Source organism: Cucumis sativus, chromosome 6 (genome assembly GCF_000004075.3).
Source record: "Cucumis sativus cultivar 9930 chromosome 6, Cucumber_9930_V3, whole genome shotgun sequence".
NCBI classification, from domain to species: Eukaryota; Viridiplantae; Streptophyta; class Magnoliopsida; order Cucurbitales; family Cucurbitaceae; genus Cucumis; species Cucumis sativus.
The window spans coordinates 6662400-6672769 of record NC_026660.2 but is presented as its reverse complement, the minus strand read 5'-3'; the positions used below and the strand labels follow the sequence as shown (position 1 = coordinate 6672769).

General features: G+C 33.0%; 1 protein-coding gene across 5 annotated transcripts; it reads right to left on the bottom strand.

Moving 5' to 3' along the window:
* Window positions 1-2999: 2999 nt before the first annotated feature.
* Window positions 3000-8364, bottom strand: LOC101216075. Of its 5 annotated transcripts, none has more exons than XM_011658512.2 (10): window positions 8002-8199; window positions 7787-7865; window positions 6899-7071; window positions 6247-6411; window positions 6013-6118; window positions 5137-5319; window positions 4776-4947; window positions 4170-4441; window positions 3987-4076; window positions 3000-3316 (listed from the first exon to the last, which is right to left on the bottom strand). In XM_011658512.2, the coding sequence occupies exons 3-10, from the start codon at window positions 6911-6913 to the stop codon at window positions 3249-3251; spliced, it is 1071 nt and encodes a 356-aa protein (XP_011656814.1). In that variant the 5' UTR covers window positions 6914-7071; window positions 7787-7865; window positions 8002-8199; the 3' UTR covers window positions 3000-3248. The 5 variants fall into 5 exon arrangements, with proteins under 5 accessions (XP_011656814.1, XP_011656816.1, XP_011656817.1 ...); XM_011658514.2 differs by having other exon boundaries at window positions 7791-7865; XM_011658515.2 differs by lacking the exons at window positions 7787-7865; window positions 8002-8199 and adding an exon at window positions 8225-8364.
* Window positions 8365-10370: the final 2006 nt, after the last annotated feature.

The following is a 10370-nucleotide window of genomic DNA, read 5'->3' as shown; positions in this document are numbered from 1 at the left end:
CTTGACAGTGACAAGCTTAACAACAGGTGAAAATGTCTCCATGTAATCTAGGCCTTCTTGTTGAGTGTAACCCTTGGCTACCAATCTTGTTTTATACCTTTCAATGGATCCATCAGCTTTATGTTTGATTTTATAAACTCATTTACACCCAATGGAATGTTGATCCTTTGGTAATGGAACTACTGTCCAGGTGTTGTTTTGCTCCATAGCTATCAACTCATCATTAATTGCTTGTCTCCAATGTAAGTGGGTTATGGCTTGGTGATAGTATTGAGGTTCGTAGGTGGATGAGATGGTGAGAGCAAAATGTCTGTGGTTTTGGGAAAGTTTGTCATAGAACAGATATTTTTGTAGTGGGAATTTTGGCTTGGATAATGGGGGTTGGTTTAATAGGAGGCCACAGTGAAACTCTTGTAAGTAGGATGGTGGTTTTGAGATTCTACAAGATCTCCTTATTGCTGGATTGTGAGGAGGTGTTATGCTGGTATTTTCAGCATTTTGATGAGTTTGGGATTCAACATTCTGCTATGTTTTCGATTCATCAATGGTTTCTTCAATACTGTTGAATTCAGTATTATTGGGAATGTCATCATCAGGGCTGCTTATCACTGGTGGTTGATCATGTTGCTGGCTGCAAATTGGCTGAGAGATTGTAGCATTTCTTGAGAATACTAAATCTGGAAAAGGATCAACAACTTCTTCAGTGTTAGTAATTATATGGAAGGGAAAAATGGATTCATGAAAGATGACATCCCTTGATATGAAAACTTTTTTATGTTGAATATCAAAGAGTTTGTATCCCTTTACTCCTGGTGGATATCCGATGAAGACAGCTGGAGTGGCTCGTGGATGGAACTTGGATCTTTCTGAAGTGAGAGTGGATGCAAAGCATAGGCATCCAAAGGTTCTGAGTGAGTTGTAAACAGTTTGTTGTCCAAATAATCGATAGTAAGGAGTTTCCAGTTGTATGATTGGTGATGGTAGTCGGTTAATCAGATAGGCTACAGTCAAGACACAATCCCCTAAGAACTTGATAGGTACAGTCAAGACACAATCTCCTAAGAAATGACATTACGTGTTCTGTTTGGAAATGGGTTTGAAGATTCTTTACTCCTCCACATGAACACTTTCCACAGGAACAAGAAGGACGGTATACAGCTAATTCATTCCATAGTGTCTAGAGTCTTGCAAACTATGTAATGACCGACTGCTGGTCTTGAGTGAGATTTGATAGTTCTCTGCACAATTGAAAAATGTGTGGTTGATTCTGTCGTTGATATCTATGTTGGAGATCTAGCCAAATACTGGCTGCAATTTCCTTTGTAAGTTTAGGATCCAGGCAATGACGATACTGTTGCAAATAATCCAAGAACTTTGAAGGGCATCTGTGGGGCATGTTAAGGTTCCATCAATGAATCCAACTTTATCTTGACAGTGAGGCCAAGAAGGCACGGTTCCAAGAAGTATAGTTTGATTCGGTGAGGAGATTGGATGCAATAACCAAATTGGTGTTGTTCGAGTGATGAAGGAAATATGGGTTTTCATATTGGACAATGATGGTGGGTGGGATTGGGGTGGGGTTATCAGTGGAAGAAGAATTTTATGGGATGCTGGATGAAGAAGGTTGAAGAATGGGGTTAGACTCAGCCATGGTGACAATTTGAAGAAAATTTTAAAACTCAATTGATACCATATCAAGGCAGAAGGTAAATAAACTCTTTCTTGATTTATTTGAATTGAATAGGGCATATAAATAGCCAATTATTACAACGGTTTTAATAACAGAAATATACCAGTGTAATAATAGAAATATACCAGTGTAATAACAGAAATATACTAGTGTAACAATATTGATGCTGACTAAAAACTAACTGGGTTAGTTAACTCTAAATAGAAAGGTATGTTTGAAATGCAATAATTTTCTTTTAGAACGGAATGTATTTAGTTCAGATCAATATGAATTGAAAAGTACAAAAAAACTCAGACATCACTTTCTGTGCCTAATCTTGTAAGAAGGTGAAATTTTAACTAAAGAGATGGAATGAAATTTCAATCTTATAAGCAGAGAAGAAAATGTACAGTACATAACATTGAATTTGAAGAGCATTAAACTCTTAATTTTATGCAGCTATTGCATTTATCTTTTTGATTTATTGGCACAACTCAACAATAGTGTTGAAGTTTTTAACAAAAAGTTATTGCAATACTTGTAGATTTTATTACGGAGACGCTTTATAGAACATTATAGAAGAAGATAGACGATTCTTGATCAAGAAAACGATCCAATGACTTCGAGAAAATTGTGTCAGCCATATAAAGTGTATGAACAGGAGAGATGTTTTGGTTTGTGAACTTTTTTCGAAGTGTTTTTTGGTTGTTCAAGCTTCTATAAGCCAACAACAAATTGACTTGACTCCATTTACTAGTGATAACCTGAGCTTACCCAAAGGATCAATCTTAAACTATCACTACAACAGAGATTAAGAAAGTAGGAATGTTGATCAAATTATTCAACTCTCTATCAAAGACAACTTCTAAATTCTTGAAGCCAATTCTTATGATAATAATAATTCATTTTACTTTGAAGGCTTAAATACTATATAAGCTTTTAGCTTTTATCCATTTGGGTCAATATATTTGCAAACTCCTTAAAATACCTTTTGAAAGTATTACTTGAAAGATAAACTGAACAAAGACTAGGCTAACCACTTTTCTAAAATAGAGAAATTAGAGTACACAGTATAAGAAACTAAAAGGAACAAAATTTGGAACTATAGTGGAAAAATAGCATTTAAACCCAATTTCAAAACAATATCTAATCAGTTGTAGACAACACGTTATGCCAATTGATGATATACATAAGTAATAGACATTGTTTGAGGTCTGTTTTGCAGACTAAAGGAACCTTAAAAAGGATCAGAGAAAATGAAAACCAATTTGAACAGAAATCCAGAAAGGCAGCCAACAAAAACACATATGAAAGCAAATCATAGCCTCAACTTTCAAATTGTTAAAAGAGCTTTGTAAAAGAGCAATGTAGAGAAATTCCTGAACTGGTATTGTCTACTTTTCTACTCATGAAAATCATACAAAGCATACGAGCTAACCGCAATCGATTTCAAGATGTTCCAATCTTAAGGTAACAGTCCCCACAAAATTTCTAGCAAAGGCTTATTAGTTATTGACTTGATTTCATCTTAACCAAACTAATCAAAGTGGAATGAGACGCTGGCTGCCTAACCTTGCGTCTAAGTTTTCTCCTCATCCGATTGCGAGCCCGGTGGCCCAGGCACTGAATCAACGAAAAACTCCTCAACTGCAAGATTAAATAGTTATCAAGCAGTACACAATGATGTAGTTATTCAACTGCAAAACTTAATAATGCCATTCTGAATCATAAACACCGGTCCCGGTATAAGTATAACTTGCAGCCCACTTAGATGGCAGGTTGGAGAAAGGAATCAGATGAGAGTATTTAGGGAAGCTAAAGTAGATAGATGGGAGACAATTTCAGATTCAGAAGTCAAGAGTTGGAAGAGACGAACTATCAAATTATTTTTGAGGCTCATATCACTTTGGTTCGCTAGTGATTTAGTAAAGTTCATCACATTTGCAGGGAGAACCTGGTGGTTGGTACTTGTTATTACTTGTGATCAAAATGATGATCATAAACAAAAAGAAAGAAGCGTGGATATGCTACACAAGTGTTTAGGTCTAGGGTTTAACAGCTGCATGCAGATCATCCCTCTGATGTTTAGCGAAGATGTTGAGCAGAATGAAATGATACTTTATAAAGATAAATGCATTAAAATCATTAGCATGAATAATAGGACTTAGAATTTTGTTTTCCTCTTCTTTTTGTTTCCTTTTCATCTTTTTCGTTTTTTTCTCTCTATTATTATTATTTGATTAAAAAGAAGTTTTTGAGAAAGAGAGATATGATAACGGTTGGAAGATAGAATTAAAGAGAATATGTAATTAGGTACCTAAATCCTCATTCTCTGGAGAATCAAGCAAAATATCTGAATCAGAAGGCAGGAACGGAGACCCAGGATAATTTCCCAAAGCTCCTAAATCTGCAGTAGTTGAAAAGAATGGAAACAAGTCAAGATAATACCATCGAACAAAATATATGAGAAATAAATGGTAAACTTCAAGCAAGGTATTACCTCCCAAATTTGACAAATCTGCTGTAAGATCTGTCAGACTAAAATTCCATTGAATTTGATCAAGTGATCTAAAAGAATCCCGAGAATTTCCATCTGTACCATCTGCTGGAAGTTGCAAACCCACAGAATTTGCAACATCTGCCGTGAAGGCAGTCTCAAGAGTTGAAGCTTCTGCTCCAATTCCGGAGATTTCTGATGCCGAGAATGGGAAATGACCACTGGATGCCACAGATGTAGGACTCACAGGAACCTCTGACATGGATGACAATGCTCTGTTTGGTGGAAAGAACAGAAGCCACATCAGCAGTATTGTTGTTTGCTATACTTTAACAATTGAAACTATGATTCTAGTAGTCACCAAAAAACAAATATAGGGGATTTGCAAAATCTGGATGGACAAACTCTACATACTATACTATTAAGTGGTGGCTATTTCCAACAAAAAATTGTTACTATTAAGCACAAGAAAAAAGTTAGAGCCGTAGCAGATTTAAAATTCAGAAGGAAAATTGCTGATTGTGATCGCAATGAATACAAACTAGTTAATGCTATCATGACATCAACGATAGAAGGAGGGACCAAGGGGATCCTAACACAAAAACTTACTCGTTCCCAGAATTCATCCGAATAGGATGATAGTTACTTGGTGCAGGGACTCCATTGACTATATGACAACTTGATATTCCGTTACCCATAGTATCAATATGGGGTTGACCTGGGACTGGAGCCATCGATTGCTGAAGAACCGGGTACCCCATAGGTAAGCTATTATTATTAACTGCACTGCAAAAAGTTCGAGTTTATAAACTAAAGTAATTCAATCACTAAAGTATAAGGTTGAGGATATTTGGAAGAATGGAAAGCAAATGAGTGTGGCGTACCTGATGGTACACTATATGATTATGATGGAGAATAAGTATCAAGTGTGAATCCAAATAAGCATATTGTAGAAAAGGAACCAACTTACCAGGCATAGGGTGAATCCCATTCTGAATAGGTGCCAATGGAACCTTGGGAGGCATAGGATACTTCATGAGGTGATATTGGTGCTCAAGCAAATGGTTGAATAAGAGGATTTGTTTTTTCAATTTCAACCTTATATAATAAGCTCGGAAAAAGTCGGCATTTTCTTCTTCCAATTTCTGCCATACTGAATTAAGAGGATATAAAATTATATACTTTAATGAAAATCATGCAGCATTTATACAAACAGATAATTAAACTTCAAATAAGAATCTTCTAAAACCTACATCGTACATGATCATTTAAAATTTCTTTTTTTTTTTCCTTCTTTTTGTTACATTACACTCAATCTTGGTTATCACAATTCAAACTTCTAAACTTTTCTTTTAAATGAATAACCGAACTTTTATTGAGAAAAAATGAATGAGAAAACAAGAAATTTAGCGCCTACGAGAAAACCGAGCTAACAAAAGGAAGCCTAACTAAAGAAAAAGGCTCCACCCAACTACAATAAGGCCTATAGAAACTTTAAATTCTCACAAGCAAAATTGAAATGGAGGTCATAGATAAGGGCAATTTTAGCGCTAATTAAATATAGTAGGTTACAATTTTGCATCAGACGTCTTTAAAATTTCAATTCTAGTCATAAATCTTTTAATAGATGTTACAATTTTAACAAAATTTCCTAATAAGGGATGCTTTTAAAAATCAATAAAAAGTTAAATATTAAATTGAAATTTGTAAGACGATATGAACAAAATTGAAACCAGGTACATACATTAGGAGCATGTGTGCAAATTTGATAAAGAACAAGGTGTTATATTCAATTGAGAAAAACGAAATGATAATAGTAAACTATTCAAGTAAGTTCCATGTATACCCAGAGTTGTAAATCCTGGATCAATTCTTGCACGAGTCAGGAGTGTTTTAACCACCTCATCTCTATTCATGTATAATTGCAAGCATCGCTCAATTAAATTCTGGACCTAAAACACCAATTTTAAAGAATTGATCAAGTCATCACAGCTTCACAAATATGGATAACTGGAAAGATGAGGATGAAACAGGAGGATGAAAAGAACACTGCTTCTAAACTGGTGATATTTCATCTTACAAATTCAATATCTTGAGGTGAGACTCTCTTGCTATCTTTGCTTGTTGCCGATACAGAACTTGAATCTGTAATAGGTGCCTCAGTTGTATTTACTTTGTCATTTGCTTTCTCAATTGCTTTGTCATTTGCTGAATCACGAGAAGCTTGAGCTGGTTCTTTGGTGCCCTGTGAACTCCAAAGAGGTCTATTAGAACATAGTAGCAGGCAATATATGAAAGAAAAATTTCTCATTTCCAGTTTTGTTTTCGATGAAACAGGTACTTAAGAAAGATTGTTCATAGACATGTTTATGGCAATGCTACAAACTACATCTATACGCAGTATTACTGGATTGAATAAACATAATGAAAACGATAGAGATTTATGCATTAGCTATGCACTTTTTCTGAGTAAGGTTTAATTATCAGTGATGGTGTTTTCCACTGTCTATATAAATCCTAGCTTGCTATAATGCTGCACAGTGTCCTCCGACAGTACTTGTGAGATCTAAGAAAAATTACCAAGAGTTATACACTTTACAAAAATGAAATATTCTCATCACTTTTTCAAAACCTATTTTATACCATAGATTGAATGAGGTTTATAAAATGAAGTGAATAAATTAAAGCAACTACGTAAGAGGATGACTCATAATCAAAAGATAGGGAATAACCTGTGTAGTCTTCATATTATCAAAATGCAAGATAACCACATCCTTCTTTTTTTCTTTTCTCCCTTTTTTCGATGGACTAGATACTCCTCAAATGATATTTATGGGATTGTACATACTGGACACATGAAGTGGAAAAGTTTCAACCTGATAATAGAAGATTTATTTTGATCCCCCTGAAATTGGTTGATGAGCATATAATTTAGAGTAAGAAACAACATAAATGAAAGCAAATAATTTCGAACTATAATCAAAACACTAATGGTATTTCCTTTATCTACTTAAATTATGTTATTCGTCAAATGTTATAGAAGTGTCCATTCGAGTAAGGAAACATTGCATATTGTTTTTTTTTATCATCTTGTCAATGTTTGATTAATTTCCATGGTTTCTCTTCATAATGAAAAATTAAGAGAGAGAAAACGACCAAATAACAAAGCATGTGCTCACCTAATACTTGAAAATTTTTCCAAAAGAATAAAATAACAATAAAAAGGCCCAGGGTGTTCTGCACAGAACTTCCATCCTGGCACTTTTAGATTCTGTAATGACAATTAAAATAAGGAACTAAACTCCACTTTTCCACTCTTTTTCCCTAATAAAGAATTAATCACCAAAGGCACGGATTTCGAGTAAGAAAATGACTTGATTTCAGCTTAAAGAATTGTTTTCCAGTACAACAAAAGGTCAACAAAATATTTTAAAAACAATAAGCAGAGTTACCAGATCCAAATCAAGCTCAAATCATTCACATTTTATACTATCAAAGAACAATCCAAATTACAACTTCTTCACAAAGTTAAGATAAACCCCAATGCAAGAAAGCCAAACAAATAGTTCAATAGTGAATAAGAATAAAAGAAAAAGGTAGCAAGGATCTAGCAGTCTTACTAACACCAAGATTCTGGAACTCAAAAATACCACCCAATCTCAATAAAACTTCTCCACGAAGCTCAAAATTTAGAAATATCTAACATAAAAAAATAAAAAAAAAAATCATTACAAACCCTTACAAATTTTAGATTCAAAGACAGCTCAAAGGCATCAAATATAACAGAAAACGCTCAGAATCGAGGATTAAGAACTCCATTACGATAGAAACTCACATTACAACAGATTTGGCAAAGTGGGTATTATAAAGATGGAAATGGGAGTACTGAAAACAGAGAAAAGACGGTGTGAGGGTGAAGAGAAGGGGGAAATCTATGGGGAAATGGGAGTAGGACAAAGCAAAGTTTTGGGATTTATAACTTCGATTATTTTCCGGGAAAATGGTGGAAAATAAAACGCTAGAAATAGAAAGGGAAACCGAAGAGAATAAAACCTAACTTGAAAAGTTCCTCGTCTTTGCTGTCGGCTCGGCTCGTTGAATTTACAGCGCCACCCATTTTTTACGCCATTGATAGAACCATCATTGCTCAAAGCTACCAAGCTACCATGACTTAGTCCACATCCATCTTCTACCATCAACCGGGTAAATAAATTAGTATTACTAACTTATTCTAATATCAAATCATGATCTTAAACGTAAGCTTTTTCAGAAGTTGATATTACAAATTCCATGTGTTACACTTAAAAAAAATATCAATTTTATCACAATGAATACATATTAGTGACAAAAAGCTAATGGTTTTGATAAAAAAAAAAAAAAAAAGTATACATTTTATTATTTAAACTTTTTTATTTAAACTTTTTTATTTAATTTTAGTGACAAAAAGCTATGTCTCAAAATGTTACGGTTGGTATTTTTAGTTACCTACTAAAAATAATCACGAAGAAAAAAATATAATTAACTTTTAATGCGATGAAAAATAGTAAAAGTTAATTGATTTTAATTATCTATAAACTAATTAATGTGCATTAACACTTAGGAACGAATTACAAACGATCCATAGATAGGTAGGCCTATGCTTGAAGTTAAATGGAAGCCCAATTTATTGAAGCCCAAGTTTACACATGGGGTCCAACCACAATCACAAGGTGATATCAACTCAAATATCATACAATTAGAACCCAATATTTGCTCAAATACCAATACCAAAAAAAAATATATCAAACATTAGTTCAAGTTAGTTACGTAGCATTGATACAAAATTACTCATAAAACCTAATATGTTACATTAAATTTATATGTGTGAGTGTATTTCCTAACTCCTCTTCCATTGAATGTTATATACATTTTATATTTAAATGTACTTAAGACTCCATACTCATTAAATATTTATAGAAATAACGGGATACTTAAGTCCTATTTTTTATACTTCATTTTTTTTTGTTCTAACCATACATATAACAATAATAATTACTTTTTAAATAAAAAAAACTTGACATTAGCAAATTTTGAATTGGGTAGAGTGAAACCGTACAACACATAAGTTCAACTCGAATGTTCAAGAGATAGCTATAGCTATAGTCCATAAACCATAATAAAATTAAATGTTAGTCTGTGATAATAAAATTAACCAATATAAATAAATTACCTAGTGTGTAATTAATTGTAGTAGAGACACATGGAAATAGTGGAATAAAATTACCCAAGAACAATTATTAAGAATGCAATAAAAGAAAAAGTGCAATAAATGGAAAACCAACCCTTCTGTCCTTTCTTTGTGTCTCAATTTATTTAGTCATTTGTATTAAACACTTTAAACCCAAATTAAATGTTCTATCACTTTCTCTATCTATCACTCCTAAACTTCCAACAACTTTATTGCTAAATATATTCCCACCACACTTTATTAATTTGGTGAATCTGTAAATATCACAACTTACATTTGTAATTTACATCCATAAGTTAGGTAATTAAACGTAACTAAAATCGACTTATTTTTACGTCCACCCAATTACTTAGCTATATATACAAAACAAACGAATAATTAGAATATTTTACCCTACCTAAAATTTATTAGCTTAAATAAGCTTCTAATTAATTTAATCCAATTCGTTTGACTTTTTAGTTGACTGTATTTTTCAAGTTGTTGATATTTATGTATTTATTGAGTAAAAAAAATACAGTGAACTCTTTAATCAACTTTTTCTTTTTCTTTTTCATAAAGCTTTAAACTCGACATTAAACTCGACAACCATAAGTTTAATTATTCTGATTAGTTATAAGGTCATACTCTTCAACATCCAAACTTGTAAACTAATAAATGAATAGTAGACCCCATAATTAGTAATCAACACTCAAACATCAAAAGAACACCCATTTCCAAGTCTTTCCATTATGGGTCTATGCTCTCACATGATTTTACCTTGGGATAATATCAAAACTAGCTCGCTTAGGTTTGTTAGTTTGGATTTTAAAAATTGTTTGATTTTTCAAGTGTAAGATTTAGTCTGAGCATAATTTACATGTTCATAGATCACCACTATACATTTATCTCAAGTGATTAGTCGAACTATACTATATACAGCTAATTATCGTTTCATAACTTAAAATGTCTTTTTTGACTTTAAAACATTTTTTTTCATA

Coding starts and splice junctions, on each gene's coding strand:
- LOC101216075 (XM_011658515.2), bottom strand. Junction 4,077..4,169: donor AGATTTGTCAAATTTGGGAG/GTAATACCTTGC, acceptor CAACTACTGCAG/ATTTAGGAGCTTTGGGAAAT. Junction 3,317..3,986: donor TCCAGAGAATGAGGATTTAG/GTACCTAATTAC, acceptor TTAATCTTGCAG/TTGAGGAGTTTTTCGTTGAT.